The 20,365-nt window shown below is 32.5% G+C and overlaps 1 protein-coding gene across 1 annotated transcript; it reads left to right on the top strand.

Annotated features, from left to right (window-relative positions):
- The first annotated feature begins 10,917 nt into the window (after positions 1–10,917).
- LOC134722903 (complement C1q tumor necrosis factor-related protein 2-like) lies at positions 10,918–11,307 on the top strand. The gene has a single exon (XM_063586536.1). It carries the CDS (start codon positions 10,918–10,920, stop codon positions 11,305–11,307), a length of 390 nt encoding a protein of 129 aa, XP_063442606.1.
- Positions 11,308–20,365: the final 9,058 nt, after the last annotated feature.

Here is a 20,365-nt window from a genome sequence, read left to right as displayed (position 1 = left end):
TAGAAGGTAACATTAACGAATGCGAAAACACAAACATATAAGGAAGTTTTTCTTCGATACCAATTGTCCCGGAAATCGGAACAGTTGACGAAGACCAAACTGACGGGAATGATATCGAAGTCCCAATGAACTAGTATCCAAATCCACAATATTTGCGGTTCTTTTTTATTACTACCTATTAAAGGCTCAAACGGAGATTTATCAGTTAACGAGTCAAACAACAGATAAATGGGAAGTGTCTTATTATTTTTGCCACGAGCATCACTGAAGAGACATGTATTGTCGAAATGCGCATCTGGTGCAAGAAAATTGGTACCGTTAATTTTATTATCAACCCGGAACTAAAGTAATCAAAGGAAATAGTTTATGCAAAGTGAAAAACCCACTCCGTTTCAAAATGATTAAAAGAAAGTATGGGCTCGTTCTTTCAAATTCATGCTTATATATGTGCACTGATGTTCGTAAACGTAATGGTGAAGTTAAACTTTCTGAAGATATTCACCAGAATATACTTAAATGTGTTGAAATGAGTATGTATGTGTTATAGATTATTTGAATAAAAACTCAAAATATTGTAAAATATGTAAATTTTTTAGTATGGACTAAAATAATTAAAAATGAGTCTCGATTTAGATAGACTAAAGTATATATCTGCATGACAAAAATGACAAACATATATATATTATGGTTAAAAAATTAGGCTGAAAATAAACTCAATATTAATATTCAATAGCTGGTCTATTGAGACATGGTTCTCATATGTACCTCATACTTTTCTAGCAGTTTCAATGTAACGTGTCGTATGAATATCTGTGAATCATTGAAACCGGTAGGAACTAAAACAAATAGTTTTGTAAAAGAGTTGCTCAGCAATCTAAAAAAAAAATATGGCACAATACTTTAAACCTTATTTTATCGGCACGAAATGAAATATTATAACGACATTATTCTTACAATGCATGAAAATAACGTCAAATTAACGTTACCAACACCGTACGCGACGTTATAGCCATTTTATGTATTTCTGTCTGAGCCTTCCACAAACCTGCTTATATAGAATATAATGTATAACTTCCATTCATCAGGTCTGCTTACTTCTGGTGTATGCTGAACTGTCGCTCTATCTATAATATATATCAGGATACCAACCTGGTGTGTGAAGAACCTCCAATTTTTTTTCTAATTATATTTTGTTCAGGTCTGTATGCTCGAATACCAACAGGTCTGTATGTTAGCATGTCGTAGACATACGAAATAAACATGTTCTACTTTACTAAATATTTATGTTTTTAAAAAAATGACAGGCCTATTTATATAAAAAAAAATAAACATAAGTAGCATAATTCCTGATAAACCTGTAAAAAATGGAAAACAACACGTTTTATAATTTATTGCGTCGAAGCGCTTTTCTGGATTTACCTTCATCACGAACGCTCAAAGCCAAACATTTGAAATCCGAAGATGTATAAGTACCGAAAATCGTTCAAGAGCTATATGTCAAAAATACCTAAAATAAATAGCCAAATTCGTCTAAAGCCAACTTTGCCTGAGGGAATTGAAACCTTAGTTTCATAATAATTTCAAAAATTTATAAACAGACAATTTAAGTAAAGTTTGTTAAATCATGTCAGTACCGAAGCACTGACTACTGAGCTGATGATACCCTCGGGGACTGATAGTCCACCAGCAGAGGTATCGACCCAGCGATGTAAAAAATGGAAAACAACACGTTTTAAAATTTATTGCGTCCGAAGCGCTTTTCTGGATTTACCTTCATCAGGAACGCTCAAAGCCAAATATTTGAAATCCAAAGATGTATAAGTACCGAAAATCGTTGAAGAGCTATATGTCAAAAATACCTAAAATAAATAGCCAAATTCGTCTAAAGCCAACTTTGCCTGAGGGAGTTGAAACCTTATGTAACATTCTATATCATACCCACCATTGTTTGTATTATTTGTATTCCAATTTTGTATATATTTGTATGCGGTACGCCCAACTTAATTTTGCTACCAGGTATTTTTCCATTTTCGACAGGAGAAACCACAAAAGGCCTAGATACAGATACAATCTCTATTCTAAAGCAAAGTAAACAATTCAGACCAATTCAATATGTATTTCGTGGTAAAGTTTAACACATAGGGAAAAAATCGAATATAAATGCCCAACCCATGGTTAAATGAAAACAAATTTACGACTTCAATGAATTATTTCTTAAATATACATTTAAAGTATCGACATGCAGTGACTTCCCAGGAGACTACTCATTTACAAGTAATTATAATTTAAGGTTTGAGCTACCAAGAGGAAAACAATAGAAAAACAATTTTTGAAGATAATCATTGCTTAATATGAAACTAAAATGAAAATGAAAAAAAATAAACAAGTTATTCTTCAATGAAATGAAATTCACTGATCTTTTTTCTGTCTCTGATTTGACTTAAACAAAACATAGGGTGTTAGTTAACAGGTTTTTTTCTGAGGCCATGATAAATATTACTCCTCCATCATTTAAAAACATTCTGAAAACACATTCTATTGAAAAGCAATCCTTTAATTTCAACATTTCAATAGCCTTATTTCCGGCCGTCATTCTAACTTTCTCGGAGATGCAAACAGTTTGTTTTCCTGTCAGACATTGCGGCCTACACGGTACCAAGTTTTGCCAGACCTATATTGTCACGATCTGAGATTGTGATAAGTTTAAAATTAGTGCATCCTGTCAAAAAGAGGTGTTTATTATTGAGATTATCGCCGATACTGCTACGTTTCCCGTGCGTAATGCAAATTGTACATGTCATCATGGTGTTGTTATGAAGTAACCATGATCGCCCCTCTTGCTATTTTTTTGGTTGATTAACCTTTCCAGGCATTTCTCCTTTTCGTACAAAGACCGCTTAACAGCTTTATCAACTTGAAAAGGTGACTGGTTTGGTCTTTTACCGGGTTTCGACCCACTTACAAATTTTATCGCCAATAACATTTCCTGAACTTATCAACTATGCTTAATACCTCCTTTCTGAAGAGCGAATTTCTAGAATCAGAAACATGACGGAAATATTCCGAATGGTTTCGGGCGAGATAGACATGGTACGAAAAGACTGTTAATGGGCGGAAATACTGGTTCCCAAATTTAGAAAAAGCGAGTGAACAGGAAATTTACTTTTATTAAAGATGACGACAATTTTAATAACAAAATAGTCTGCCGGGACCAACGGGGAATTAAGTTTGGCGGACCCAAGTAGACTAAAATATTGCCGGCCATCAGGTCTTGCACAGCAACGAGTTTTGCCGGACCTGCATAAATTCTGCCCCTTTGGTTCGACATATCCGACGAAGGGTTGCATCTCTACTGTCTTTGATCGAAATTATGCTATACATTTAATTTAAATATCTCTCGAATTTCAAAATATAAATAATATTATATACTGCTCCAATTAAGGCTTAACTCAGCTTTTACATTGTGTTGTATTACTTTTGGGACTAACTATATATAATAAATGCTTATTGAGGTAAAATCCAAGACGGAAGTGCAAGCTCCAGACGATAAACTTATCGATCTCTTATTGTTCCTGTGTTAATTTCACCAATCAACTAACTATCCTGATTTTGCTTGGTCTGATAGGGGTTTTCACTTTGCCTCAAGTAAAAATTATCCCCCTCTAATTTCAGGGCAATAGACTAGGAGTAAGTATAAGAAATAACAGCTGTAGCTTTATTTTTGAAGTCATCAGGTATAGTTTTTTGTACAGATTTCCAGATTGGAAAGTATTGCTAATATTTACAGCATCTTAACCTTAATTGGCAAATTCTACCCTTAAAAAAAAATACTTTTTTTCTCATTTTTAGGATGTAGTCGATACTGGTTTGAATAGTAAATGGTTAGCAATGTCAATGATTATTGCAACTATCTTTACAAAAAAAAACGAGAATCAGTAACGGAAGTATTTAAGGTCTCTTGAAATAGTAAAAAGAGGTTTTGACAATGGAATGAAGTATAATTTAGTTTTGATATGATGAGTTTCTAAAGGGTTTTCGAACATACGTTAACAGACTATCAATTGTCACGGTCTGCATAGTGGGTTGTATATATTATCTGTGACCATGACGTCTATTTCATTGAGCAGAAATATTAAATAATTGTTATGTATTGACAGTACTACACCTGGGACTAGACAAAATACCTACACGATCAATTTTGTCATTGCATCCGAAAGGAATGCCTGTTCCCAGCTCTCTTATTCAAAAGTTTTCTCTTTATAAACGATATGGTGTACTCAATCTGGGGTCATCTGTTGAATGATCTATTTACTCTATAATCCGGACTTTCATTGAAACAATAGAATGGTCAGGCTGATTGAAATGTTTAAAGACATTTGTTGTTAGTAGGGCCATTTAGATTAGATAGATGATCTTTCGTTCTAGAATATTGAGTCTTTATCGAGTTTCCACGACACAGATCAATCCACAAACAGTACATCTAATACCGTACACAATATTGGAAGCAGTGCAATTCAAATCCTCGTGACTGTTTTGTATTGTAACTTTTGGTTGTTAAATTACTTTGAAAGGGGGTATCCTATATTAGTATATCACAAGTTTTACCATTTTTACGGTAAATATTTATTAAAATCTAATCAAGACAACATTTACATTGAATTTACCTGAACAAATGATCAGTTCCTTATTTGAGTCTCGAGTTTTTGGTTCCTGCTGTAAGATCGGGCATTGGGTCTTCTTTCTAACTCCGTACAGCTACCTTGACATCTGCAGTTTGTCTTCAATGGTCCAATCTCCTCTCCCTGCCTTACCACGATCCTCAATTCCTGCATTTGCGATGACATTGTTGGCTTGAGTTTGGTAAGGTTGCGGTGCTGGTCCTGCTCCTTACCTACCTTTATAGTCAGGCCCTAATTACTGGTACTTTTGATGTTTTTTATATTCTCTAAGTGATAACAAGTTGAGCTGGAAGAGGATTCATTTGAGACACTCGTGCTCAACTGTCTCATGGGGACATGTCCCACTCACTGGCAGGATTCTTGAGATCCACCTACCGAAGAGCAGTGGCAGGCAACAGTTGCTGCAAAATATCCTCAATATCTTGACGATCCCTCAACATAATTTATCTGACAAGTGTTGCCAAAGAGGAGTAGAAACAAGCAGTGGGGATCTAAGAAAGCAGAAGCTTGAATCTACGTCCGACTCGGTAATAAGTCTGCTCGAAACCTGCTCCAAAACCACCTGCACTACCTCTATCGGGGACTTTTCTGGAACTGTAATGTACTCTGCGGATGATAACTGTCCAAATCTGATTGATGGTAAAACGGAGGAAGAATTCTGATGAGGCCAGCTCTGCATGAGTCTGGTGGACCATAGGTTGGTACATATATTCTTATAGCTGTCAAGTCCAATGAAGAGGTGCTATCTACAGACGAGCAGCTAACATGGTGTCTTTTGGTGCCTTAATTACCATCCCCTATCAACTTCCTCATTTGGCTTAGGCTAATATGGATGCTATGTCCTCTGCTTTCTGCTCACCTTGTTTTCGATGAAAATGTATGTTGGCCTTGTGTTGACTTTTTTAGTGGTCTTATTCCCACACAGTATCCAATTGAATGTAAGCTCTACATTATTCATCAGAATGTAAATCATCACACTATATCTAGGGCCTTGGTAAAACCTTAGGCACACTGTTGTCCTTCTAACTGCCTTATTACTTTTATAGCTGTTAGTACTCATTCAAAAATAAAATAGGACCTTAGAAACTTGTTTATATTTTTGTTTAAAAAAAAAAGCAATAACTGCTCATCTGGAGATAAAAAAAAAAGTACTGGTTCATTAGTTAGAACCTTTGATTATTCCTATTAAATTATATAATCTTTCTATTTTTATATCAAAATATTCACAAACCATGGATTTGAATAGTTTGCTGACAATGTAGATGCAGCCAATATACAACAATACTGATGTGTGTATTGAAAAGGGAGATAATCCAATAGTTAATAAAAGGGAGATAACCATCTGACAGTACTATGAACAATTTTATCAATCGTTAAGTTTTAACTCAAAAATTATCAGTCTGATATCATCAACTTATTTTTATCATCAATTTCATTTCATTAATTCATTAGACATTGTATGATTTCTTTATAAAACATTCTTAAGTTTACAAACAAATTGTTAATTAAGTAATTTTTATTCATATACAATCAATATGTACACCCAATTTTCATTTTTGCTGATAATGTGAACAAATAGTTTTCAGCCCATCAGAATAACGTTTGGCACAGTCAATCTACTCAAATATTTAAAAACAGTAAAAAAAGTAAATCAGAACCACCTCAAATAATTTTATGTTCATCTTTTCTCATCCATTTAGGGATAGTTTCCCCCGCCCTTTTCCCCCATAGAGCTTTAACAGAGCCACGTCATTTGTTACAAATAAACACACAAAAAAAACATACAAATGTATAGACAAAGCATAAGAGCGAAAATTAAAGACAAGAAATCTGAAATTATAGAATAGTACATGACGGGATGTATTAGTCTAGAGCCACGTTAAATGGATACAACTAAAACAGGCTAAACAATAAAAGTAAAAGACAAAAAGACAAATAAATTATAATATAGCACGTTATTTAGTCAACGTCAGTACCCAAAATCTATACTTCAAGACCATCATGAGCCGTTGATACGGAATATGTCTTTTCAATCAGGTCTTGGTACCTCCCGATGAACTCTTTTTTAGAAAAAAAGACACATTCATCCTTATTTGACCTTTTTAACTTTTTTGGATGCAAGCGTCACTGATGAGTCTTTTGTAGACGAAACGCGCGTCCGGCGTAGATTCAAAATTTAATCCTGGTTTCTATGATTATTAGTTTATTATCATCGACTTTCTGCTCAGGCACTGGTGAGGTTTCACAAAGTCTAAGTAGTTGCTGCATGCTCTTGAAAGCCCAATATGTTGGGAAATGTATATCCGATACGCAGGTCAATTGGGTATTGCTTATAAGGTGAAGTATTGATAATTACAAAATTGAAATCATTTTGTTAATAAATGAGCATCAATATTCTAATTTAAACTGTATTTTTATGCCCCACCTACGATAGTAGAGGGGCATTATGTTTTCTGGTCTGTGCGTCCGTTCGTCCGTCTGTCCCGCTTCAGGTTAAAGTTTTTGGTCAAGGTAGTTTTTGATGAAGCTGAAGTCCAATCAACTTGAAACTTAGTATACATGTTCCTTATGATATAATTTTTCTAATTTTAAAGCCAAATTAAACTTTTGACCCCAATTTCATGGTCCACTGAACATAAAAAATGAAAGTGCGAGTTTCATGTTAAAGTTTTTAGTCAAGGTAAGTTTTGTTGAAGTTGAAGTCCAATCAACTTAAAACTTAGTACACATGTTATCTATGATATGATCTGTCTTATTTTAATGCCTAGTTATAGTTTTTACCCATTTTCACTGAACATTGAACATTGAAAAGGATAGTGCGAGTGGGGCATTCGTGTACTTTGGACACGTTCTTGTTTATTATTTGTGACGACCTCGTCAACCTGTCTTTGTTTTTAATGTAAACAATGAATCGTGGAACGACTTAAACTGATTTCCTTAACAATTGTTGAAACTACTTTTAAGAACCTATAAATCATTATGTGTTTTGCTTATTGTTGATATTTTAGTCCATACTAAAACGAATTCTTCCACTATCGGATTGGTTTCAACGGATCACATTTAATTATTATAATGTTACAGCGCCATATAAATGGCCCTTTTTATTGTGTGTTTTTTTTATGTGGAAGATAAAAAAAAAAATTTTGATTAATTCCATTATTTTTTTTTTTTTTTCTAAATTTGCTTATAATTTGACATTTATTACAAAAAAAATGTATGAAGAAAATTTATTTTATAAATCATTTATAGGTTTCACTATTCCTTGTTAAAAGGACAATTTGAATTGGCAAAAAAACACCAAGCACATCTATTGTTTGAAACTTGCTGGATAAACGTGAGTTAATTTTTAAATGTTGGAGAATCGTGACTAGACCGAAATTACTAATATTAAATCTTTATTAAAGATTAAAGCATAATGTTTATCGTTTGATAGATCTGTCATGAACAGACACAAACACATATTTTTTGCCATTGCTTTCAACGCTTTACAAATAATTATTTACATGACATTTTAAAATGTATTCATGAATATACTTGATGATATAATGATTGTTGTTTTTAAAACTCAAAATAAGCTTTTTATCAGATTTACACTGATATGAGTTTTATATAGTGCCACGGTGAAACTAAATGTGTCAACTGATATACTATAAATTGACTCGTACCCATGTATGTGGTACCAGTGTCTTATAGGAAAAAATCAAATACGTAAGTAGTATATCTTTGTTTCATTTTATAAAAAAAATATTTAAAAAAAAAAGCATATCTTTAATTTAGATATGACTCTAGTTATGGTAATGTTAATGTGTATATTAAATTGTATTTGCATTACACATTATATTTTAAAAACGTAACAGAAATATGTGTACATGTACGTATGTGGCTGAAAACATGCGAAGTTAACTGTTACTGGTATAGAAAAACTTGAATTGAAAGAGAAAATTTGGAAACAAGATTAATAATATTAAAATCATTAAATTATCAAAATAAAACTTTTTAATATGAGTGGACGGTTTTTTTTATCCGTAATCTCAACAACTTATTTGTATGAACAGGGTATAAAGCCAGTTATCAAAGAATGAAAATGTCAGCATGTTTCATCTTCATTGGGCTGATGCTTATTACTAGAAGTTATGGTAAGTTAAACTAAGTATAGTTCTAATACGATTTGCATACAAGATAATACGTGTATATGATAGTTCGCGAGAGTTTTCAGTAGGGCTCGTAACGTTGTTTCTTTTTCGATAGACGACCGTGACAAAACTTCTGTTTGTAACCAATGTGGCCAAGATAGCGGCAACTCTAAAAACAAATCGTCGCGTTCATCGATAAATTTATGGATGTTAACTACCCTGCTTCAAAGTAACAAGCTTCATAGATTAATAGATTATCGAATATTTTTATATTGGCGAGCCGACATATTTGTCAGATCATGTCCCGATATCTGTAATACTGTTACTGTTTGTTTTGATTTGCTAATGTAGAGGGTTATTTGATTAAGTAACTTTTAATATTTTTTTTCAATTTCTAAATTCGACATTTTTTGAAAATGACCAATATATTAATAAAAAAAATCTAAAAAAAAAAATGACCATTGAATGGACCGTGCTGAGATACAAATGTATAAGCTTTTGAAAATTTGACGGAAAATAATTATCTCTAGATTCTTCATACATTTAAGATTGGCACCCTTTTTCTTTCCAAAATTATGTACACATAACAAGCATTTTATAGGATTTTCAAATTTGGCTTTTTTTAAACTAAATTTTATAAAATTATGAAAAGAAAAGTTAGTTTTTTTTTAAATTGTAAAGGATTAAAAATAGATCTACTAGTATTCAATGTTATTATCATTTTAGACGGGTCTTTATTTTTCAGCTTTTAGCTATACAAAAACGTTCTATACGAATACAATTTATCATACAAAAGGCAAGGTACTCCTACTTTGAGCCAATCAGGTTCTGCTTATTCTATATTCCTTAATACATAGTCGATGATTTACAATTTCCAATTCAAATTTTCGATTGAATAGGTATAGATATCGAGTCAACGACCTTTCGCATATAACACTTTAATAATTCTGCGAATTTCTTAGAAGCGATATACTAGTAAATAAAGGCAATAGTAGTATACCACTGTTCAAATTCATAAATCGATAGAGAAAAAAAAAATTCGGGGTTGCAAACTAAAATTGTAAAAGATTTTTCCATAAATTGACCCTATTACAACCACTACTTTTAAGTGACTTTTTACATTTACAACGGAGAAAATTTATGTACTTATGTGAACATTCTTTAAGGTTGTAACTTCCTCGGTCAGAGTTGGCTTAAGTTGAATTGGGCTATTCATTTAAGGTATTTTTGATATATAGCTCTTCAACGATTTTCGGTACTAATCTATCTTCGGATTTCAAATGTTTGGCTTTGGGCGTTCCTGATGAAGGTAAATTCATTAAAGGGCCTCAGACGCATATCAAAAATATTAAATGTGTTGGTGTACTTTGAATTTTTCAAAAAAAAAATAAGGATTTTCTTATCCCAGGCATAGATTACCTTAGCCGTATTTGGCACAACTTTTTGGAATTTTGGATCCTCAATGCTCTTCAACTTTGTACTTGTTTGACTTTATTTTTTAAATATTTTGATATGAGCGTCTCTGTTGAGTCTTGTGTAGATGCAACACGCGTCCGGCGTACTAAATTATAATCCTGGTACCTTTTATAACCATTGGTGTTGTTTTCATCTTTTTTACATCACTAGGTCGATACCTCTGCTGGTGGACTATCAGTCCCCGAGTGTATCATCAGCTCAGTAGCCAGTGCTTCGTTACTGCCATGGTTTAACAAACCTTGCTGAAATTGTCCGTTAATAAATTTTGAAATTAATATGTGACTTAGGTTTCAAAAGAAGGTAAATCCAGAAAACACTGCGGACACAAAAAATAAGTAAACGTGTTGTTTTCAATTCTTTTATCATATATATGCCATGTTTGGTGACAAGATAAACTTTTGAATGATATCATATCAGGACAAAATTAAGACAGAAAGTCCGATATATTAAATATCAACAGGTTTTTTCGGATGAATTTAATGTAAAACCAGAAAAGCGCTTAAGAAATTATTAAATCTGTTGTGTACAATTTTGATTATTTTTTTTATTTTTTATCTCCAGGTTGTTCTTGCAGCGTTGCATTTTCATCTTACATTACCGAAGCCAGTGCGAATTCACAAAGTGCCTCTATGACAGACGGAGCCATCATTAAATTCGACGAAACAGAGGCAAATGAGGGTGAAGGATTTAGTACCAGTACAGGAAAGTTTACAGCTCCTTTTTCTGGTGTTTACGGGTTCACATGGACCTTTTGTGTTGATTCGCGCACTACGGATGGCGGTCCATTGTACTACGGAGAATACGGTACAAAATTAATGAGTGGTAATTCCGTCATTGGAGTATTGCATACAGATACGGAAACAACAAAGGATGACGCATGCTCAACAGGTTTTGTCATCAAGTACATATCTGAAGGCACGGAAGTTTACGTCAAGAATTTTTATGCTCACCAGGGTAAAATCTTGAGCAAGGAGAATCATACCAGAACAACATTCTCAGGATGGAAATTGAATCAATAAGATTTGAATCGGATGAGCATTTATTACCTTTTTGCATATTCTTAACTTAATATCTTTTTTTCATTTGTTGCAATAATAAAGTTCTGCACTTCAAGATTAGTTGTTTAAATTTGGGAGCAACCATTTATTTTCATGAGAGAGTTATGGGTTTTTTTTTGTATGTGTCACATTGCGATCTATTTCTTTAGTTTTTCAACGCTTATCAAACGAATTTAGTTAAGGTAGCACTCCACAGTTAGACGTGTAGTTTTGCATTTTGGCCCCTGTGAATTTTTCAAATATGAGAGCTAATGTGCAATAAAATTCATTTTTGGATAGCTGAGTATTCAAATAACCTTTGTATTGGGTTTATATGAATATCAAGGTTATGTTATGTATGTAATATGAGCTGTTTTCTGTATGACAGTCTGTATTTGCATGTCCATACCATACATTGGTCTGTCAATTATTGTAATGTTTTTTTATCGCACGAACTATGTGATTGGATTTTACGAAAAAATGAGGCGAAAGACATCCATTTTTTATTTGATCATTAGGAAGATTAATGTCAACAAATTCTAAAAAGGTATCACTCAAAGGCATTGAAATTCTAGTTTGATTCAAATTTGGGGGGAATATGTGACATGTTCATCCCCCTTTTTGCAATATTTTATGGTAAATAAATGCAGAATGTTGCCATGGATACACATTAAAGGAGTTATTTTTCACCCTTTTAACTTTTGAAAATCAAATCTGTGGAAGATACCGATTACATACATATGCACATGTACAACACAAACAGTTAGGTTAATGTATTAGAAATCCTGGAAAAGGAGATAATAAAACATTTTGGGGCTCATTTTTAATTTTATTTTCTAACTGTGGAGTGCTACCTAAATATTTAACACTAGAAGGTATGGAGAAAATCTTAATTTCAGAATTCATTTTGGTCAGAATATTGGTTTTCGTCCAATAGGGTATCAGAAATTCTGGGAGAAAGAAAAAAAATAACCCCTACACCCACCCCTTCTTATAAAGTAAAATGGTGGTCCTCGTTCAAAATCAAAACGCAATTCGAAGGTCAGTTCCAAAGCAATAAGTATTATATCTGCGAGAACTATAATACGAAAATAATCAGGTGTGAAAGTGGACACAATTCTACTTTTCATATGATTTCTTGGGATATTCAAGTTAGTCCAGTGGTTGGTAAATGGTTATTTAGGGAAAGAGGACATGATTGTTGTTCCTTAAATGGAGTGAGACTATTTCTTGTAAAGATGATTGATAAGCGAACTACTGATTCGAGGGGAATATTAAAAGCTTCATATCATTTTACCATTGCCATTTAGCATGCGATTTTGGTTAGCCGTACAACCAGATTCAACCCACCATTTTGTCTTAAAAAGTGGGCAAAATGTTATCAAATTGTTCGTTTCTATGCATGTTGCTTTGGCGCCATTTTTATTTTTCTTTTGTTGCACTTGAGTGTTTCTGTTGTTCCGTTGTTTTCCTCTGCCTATTGATGTAACAAAAATGTCGGTTATTGGTTTGGGGACGTACGGCGGTCGGGCAGTCGGTCAGTCGGCGGGCGGCAACCAAATGTTGTCCGTGCATTTCATCATGAGCCGTTCAACCAAAGCTTTTAAAATTTCAGTATGTTGTTACTGACAACAAAATAAAGTTCAAGTTCAATAATGACGATTTTGAATTTTACCGTTCAGGAGTTATGGTTCTTGAAAGATTGAAAAATGACGTTTTCAGTCGTATCCGTGCATTTACGCAAGAACAGTTCAACCAAGGCTGCACAAATTTTAATATGTTGTTACTGATGACAAAATGGAGGTCAAGTTCAATAATGACGATTTTGACTTTTACCGTTCAGGAAATTATGGTTCTTGAAAGATTGAAAAATGGCGTTTCCTGTCATGTTCGTGCATTTACGCATGAACTGTTCAACCAAAGCTTCCCAAATTTTAATATGTTGTTACTGATGACAAAATGAAGGTCAAGTTTCATAACGACGATTTTGACTTCTACCGTTCAGGAGTTTGGTTCTTGAAAGATTGAAAAAATGGCGTTTCCAGTCGTGTCCGTGCATTTACTCATGAACTGTTCGACCAAAGCTTATAAAATTTTAATATGTTGTTACTAGTGACAAAATGGAGGTCAAATTTGATATTGATTATTTTTACTTTCACCGTTAATCAGTTATAGTTGTTCTTGTGATATTGCCAGGACACAAATAAATGTTAATAAATCCGGTTTGCTGTCGTTGTGACAGCCTCTTGTTGTTTGTAACCTGGGTTTTATCTCTCTCAGTCGATTTATGAATTTTGAACAACGCATGCACATTCTACATTAGCATTAAATTCAACGTCCTTATTCGAACTAACTGTGGCTGCGTATTTATTTATCCATCACGGTCAAAGTGGCACTCACCTTTGGCAAGGGCTTAATATAAGACTGTAGATGTGTGGGGAATCATTCAATTTATGTACGCCGTCGGCAGCTATTTTGTATTCTTCATGAATGTTTTGACCACACAGTAAATCAAAACAAAGTGAAGTATTCGTATCAAATCAGTTCTTTAATTGCGTTGTATACGATACGATTCTATGCAAATCCATAAATTATAAATCATAAATAACAGTAAAACTAAATTCCGTTAATCATAAAAAATAATAACCAGTGCATTCTCAATCAGAAGAAAATATAAAGAAACATGTTTTCTAATATAAGTACAAAGTTTGCACAAATGATTAAATCAATATATTTCATTTACGGAACATTGTTACAATTCTTGCTAAAGAAATGAATGATAAAGTCGGATTAAATATATGCTTATCGATTATGCTCTCTTATAAAAATCATCGTGTGTGTCCAAATGAAATCCAAATAATAAACTGCCGTAAACAATTTGAAATAACATTCATAGGACAACATAATGGCTTAAAGACGGACGGCAAAAACAGCAAATATATTTAGCGCCGTAAACGTCAATAATTACATAGAAAACATGGCTTTTACAAAAAGCTTACCTATATATATCATTGGTCTTACTAATTCTGATTCGCGAGTTTTGACATCACAGCTACGTTCATGCCCATCCCGACCCACTTTAACCTCAGTAACTTTGCCCAACGGCCATTGTCCTCTTTGCACATTAACCTCATCTACTAGTACGATATCGCCTTTTCGTATATCAGTGTTCTATCTTTGCCATTTTTGGCGCATCTGCTATGTTGGCAGATACTCGCGAATCCAACATCTCCAGAACACATTTGCGAGATATTGGACCAGTTTCCACCATCGGCTAGCATAAATATCTGTCTTTTTGAAGATACCACCAGGAAAACAGGAATTTGACTTGATTAATAGTAACATATTTGGTGTGAGTACAGATTGGTCGTTGGGATCATCGCTCACTGGCTTATAGGTCTGTCATTCAAAATTTTTTCAAACTCAGCCATCAACGTTGAAAGCTGTTCATCATTTAGAAGCTGTTTCTTTACTAACGCTTTCAAAATTGTACGAGTGGACCGAATTAAACGCTCCCATGAACCACCCATGTGACTTGCTAAAGATGGATTAAAATGCCATCAATCTCCTGTTGTAACATGTGTCTTCCAATTGTTGATTGGTTCCATTCTTTAATTGATTTACGTAGTTCACTGTCTCCGCTTACAATATTAGTTCCATTGTCGCTGTACATCTTTTTGGTACACCTCGTCGGCTTTAAAGCGTTGAAAAGCGGATAAAACGACTCCATGGTTAAGGTGTGGGCCACTTCTAAAATGAACTGCTCTGGTTGGGGAGACATGTAAATAGGCAATCATATCTTTTTACGTGTGAACGACCCAACTTAACTGAAAGGGGTTCAAAATAGTCGATTCCGACAAATGTAATCGGGGGTTTGTCAGCGGCCATCTGTTAATCAACAAGAGAAGAGAAAGAAGTGTAAATAAATGCTAAAATAGCTTAACTTAACTTCTAACATAAATTCACAAAGCCAAACGTGAAATACATAAGTCAAGGGAACGAAAATCAGTTGTTCTCTGGAATAGATAAATTTCAACTTACCATTTTGTTTATGTTGGAAATCAAGTGGTCATTTTCACGGGCTGTGTTTAGTATGTTAGTTTAGGCACAATGTGGAACGTGTAGTGTTACCACAACGATGTAATATAAATAAATGAATAACTGACCTGGTTTTTGTTTTTAAAGAAGTGTTTGCCCATGAAAAATTATTCTTTTTAAATGCAGCAAACTTAAGAGTTGCCTCCTAGTTACCTCATCTGGTTGTATCCTGACAAAAAGGTGAACTCGGATTAAGGTGATGCTCTTAAATAACTACAAATGATCAGGTAATGCAAAGCTAACAACAAGCCACCAGGTGAAATTAATATCATGCATACACATGGGTTTTTTTTCAGATTTTATATATTGTTAAATAAAAACGTGTTCTGTAATCATGGTAATGTACCAAAAACAACTTCCTCTTTCTTACATTATGTCGTGTGTACACATTTAAAGTAATAATGAACATTATGAAAGTCTTCGAAAAGTTCAAAATAAATTAAATAGTAATGTTACACGATAATTGTTTTGAACAAATACTCTTGTTTAAATTTCATATTTAACAGTGTTTTTTTTTTTTATTATTTCATAAAATAACTTCTATGTACAGATGTATTTCCAGAGATAAGATTTTGTTATATATATACAGATGTTCTCTGTAATGTACAAATTAATATCTTCTCTTTCTTGTGTACAGTCATGACAAAATATTTAGCATTGATAACTTAATTAAAGTACAATTTACACACATTAGAGGGCCAAAGGCACTACAATTACATATAATAAAAACAATATCATGATAACATTAAAATTTACATAAAAACAAAAATAAAACAACTCATTAAACACAACAAATAACCTCAAGTCCCCCCTGTCCTCAGTTCTATTGACTGATTAATAAAGGAGTCTCACGATTTCACTTGCTGACTAGTGGTTGGATTTGGTATATATTTCATTTTATTATTAGAAAAATCTATGTATTAAGTTTTTCAATCATTAAATCATCATTTATTTTAAAAATTAAAAAGAATTTGGATTTATCATCCAGAACTTTGCACTTATTACAAAGTCTTTGAGGGCGTGGAATATTTGTATATCTTCCAGTATCAATTATCACTTATTTTAAATTTGCATATATGAGGGTTTGGATGGGGTTAAATGATTAAAGAATAATGCCCTAAAAAAATGAAGATCAGAGAATAATGAGCCAAAAAATAGAAGATTAGAGAATAAAAGGGTAAATTTTTGGAAGATTAGAGAAAAAAGGGGTTATTTTTTTTAAAGATTAGAGAAAAATGGGGTGAAAATTAAATGTTTACAGAATAAAAGAACCCCCCCCCCCCCCCCATCCATACCCTCATATATGTTTTCTTGTATCAAGATTAGGATATGCTAAATAACTTACATTTAAGAAAAATCAATGATCTGAAAAATTCTTCGAAAAATTATTTTAAAAATAAATTTTATATTAATGTTACACGATAATTGTTTTGAAAAAATACTCTTATTCAAAATTTTTACATTTAATTGGGTTTTTAAATTATTTCAGAGCTACCAGGTAACATTAAAAACCTGTGTACACATTACTTTTCCAAAATATACAAACGTTTTCCGTTTTGTACCAACTCATAATTTGCATTTTACGTGTACACACCTGTAGAAATGTTTAACATACAGAAAAATGAATATTATGGAAAATTATTTTATAAGTTGATTTTAAATATAAATGTCACACGATAATTGTTCTCTTAATTTTTATTATGTTTATACATAAAAAAAATCCAGGCATTTTAACCGATATTGAAATTTTAAATTGTTTACAAAACTTACGATTGCATACATGTCAACATGGTAAACCCGCCAATATTTATCGACAGAGTTATCAGTCCTGAATATAACTGGTAAGATATTGTTGGGTATGACTACTCTCAAATTCGGCCTATTTCTATTCTTTAATTTAAAAACTGAAATATTTTGCTATAATTATGATGAGTAAAAATTATCGACAATAATCTGCCTAAATTTTCTTGATAAAACTGAAATCCATCAAGAGATTAATTCGAGTTTTTTTTTGTCTTTAAATGAGGATGTTTGATCAGTTTTAAAGTTTATTAACTTTATTGTGTTATAATTATGGTAGACAGAGAGCATTTGTAAAAAAGAAAAATAATCGAAATACTAACGTGAAGGATACAATCGCTTGTTTCGTAGTAGGAGCCTATTCTCTTCCCTTTTTTTTTACCAATTTTGAAAAAAAAATCCTTATTATCGTGAAAACAAATATCAAAATACAGAAACTTCAGTCGAAATAAACTCATCATAGATGAGCATTAACAATTGGAGGTACGAAATCATCTTTTGTCAGGTGACTGTACATGTATTGCAATGACTAAAGAAGATCATGTGCACGGACAAACAGTCAAACAGGAGATTAAATAGCAGCTTTTTAGCGATGAAAAAAATGAAAGATAATAGCTGCCTGTTTCTTGTTCACTGATTTGTAAGAATCATGGTAAAAGAAAGAGATTTATATATAATGACAAAATATTTCTCCTGTAATACTATGTTACAACTACTTCAAAAAAAATATCAAAGGTACCAGGATTATAATTTAGTACGCCAGACGCGCGTTTCGTCTACACAAGACTCACCAGTGACGCTCATATCGAAATATCAAACTTGATCTGATTGATAGAACACATTAAAATCTGTAAAGCTGTATCACTAGTTTCGATTATTTTCCAGTTTTCTCCGTTGGCGAAAGCTACACTTTGTTGGTTTAACGCTTTGAGACTACAATTCGATAAAAGATGAAATTACTGGTATTATATCTTTATTTAAGATAAAAACATACTTTTATCAGTTGATAGATCCATCGTTAACGGAAACAAAATGTATATATTGTTTTTGCAAGGCTTTCAGCACTTTACAAATAATTGTAAACAGGACATTTTTTTTAATTAATTCATAAATAGACTTGATCATTTGAAAAGATTGTTGTTTTATAACTAAAACAAATAGCAGTTCATCCTATTTAGACAGATATAATATTTTAATGGTGCCACGGTGAAAGTAAATTTGTGCACAAAAAAGTTATTTATTGAAAACAACAACACTGATTTAAATCTTTGAAACATTTGATTGGACAGCCAAAAGAAATGTTTCCTGCGGCGATCTGATTTAACCGGAAAAGTTCATCTTAGTTGAATGCACAAAAGCTGATGACGACAATAACAATTTCACTATAAATTGACTCGTACCAATGTAATTGGTACCAGTGTTTTCTGGAAGAAAAATAAATAAGTAAGTACTTTATGTTCATTTTACATTTATTTATATGATTCTTTAAACAAAAATATATGACAATCAAAAGAGGAAAATGTGAAAATTGCATATAATTAATATTATAAATATAATTTTATTCTTTTTAATATGAGTGTACGTTTTCTTTCTTTTTTTTTCACACAGAAAAGCAACTAGGATTTTAGTGATCAAAGAATGGAAATGTCATCAGATATAACGTTTTTCATTTTGATTGGGATGATGCTTATAACCAGTGGTTCAGGTAAGTTTAACTTAATAGATTATTATAATTCTTTCCCTCATTCTCATAGTTCTGATGATTAGGTCACTGGTGTCCAAACCAATTACCTCTCGCGTTTAAGACAATTCCCTGAAGCCAGATACTATGAAAAGGCTAAAGCTAAATAACTTTAAAGATTGACGATATTCAAATACAGATCTTTTTACATTTATTTGCTTCTCTTTCTTTCTTCCACACGTGCAGTGATCGTCGTCTGTTCCGGAACTACTTTCCTTTACTCTGTTATATAAAGTGTAGCGTAGTATGCGGATCTGAACTAGAACTGTTTGGGAGTTTGTGTTTCTCCTTCAACAAATCAATTTAAGTTTCCTTGATTTCATGATTGAAAATTGAAGTTACCTTTCATAACAAGAATGAATGAATACTTAAGATCTAGCGGTAAATGCATGTACAAATGTGAATTTTTTACGTCCTATTTACTAGTAACATGTAATACTAATAATTCAAAAAAACATAATTCTAGAGAAAAATCGCATTCATAGTGAATTTGAGTGTTGAAGGTTATAATAGGATGCATTTCTGTAAAAATTGACAATGCAATTTTCCATAGAAACTCCTTTTACGACTAAAACTGTACCACTTTTACTATGAAGTTTTGAAAAAATCTTATCCTAAAACTGAAAGCTCACATGCACTACAATGTTTTTCAAAGGTCAATATATAGGGCTGTGCGGCATATTTTCAACGCGTATATGCCCTATATTTTTCAGAGTTTAAACTAACATTAATTTTCTTTATCACCCCTCCATCGAGAGGAGGGTTATCACAGATTTCAATGTAAACAATATGCACATGTATATTTACTGGTATAATTCCCAAGTTATGTCTCTATAAGATGGAACACAGAGAGCATATAACTGGGAGCCAGTATGTAAACAAAATTCATTTTAGTTATGAATATTATAAATCTCCCCAAAAGAAGGCGTGGTTTGGGAATCGCATGTATTTATAAAGTGCAACCTTTATGTTCAGCAGGTGATATTTCAAAAATACTTAGGACGAGATCTTTTGAAATAAAATGAAATATGAATCATTTTAATTCAGCTTTTTTTCATGCGATATACCTCAAACAGTAATATCCTTTAAAATTACGATTTATCCAGCTATAGCATGTTATTCCTACTTTAAGAAAATTAACGTCTGCTCATTCTTATCCTCCTAGTATTTACTAAGCGGAGAACCAACAAGTTCCAATTAAAATGTTCGAATGAATTGGTCAAACGGATCGAATTAACGACCTGTTGCGTTCAAAGCTAAAACAATCCCATTGGTAGAAGAGATTTTCATAGACTGATCTAAATGGCGATTGATTATAATATATAAAACACATATACAAATATAAGTATATTAAAACGTTCTTTGTTTTCTCATTAAAAATGTAGTTAAAATATTGTGCGC

Source organism: Mytilus trossulus, chromosome 6, assembly GCF_036588685.1.
Source record: "Mytilus trossulus isolate FHL-02 chromosome 6, PNRI_Mtr1.1.1.hap1, whole genome shotgun sequence".
NCBI lineage: Eukaryota > Metazoa > Mollusca > Bivalvia > Mytilida > Mytilidae > Mytilus > Mytilus trossulus.
The sequence above is the reverse complement of the archived record's forward strand: the minus strand, read 5'-3'. Positions and strand labels throughout refer to the sequence as shown.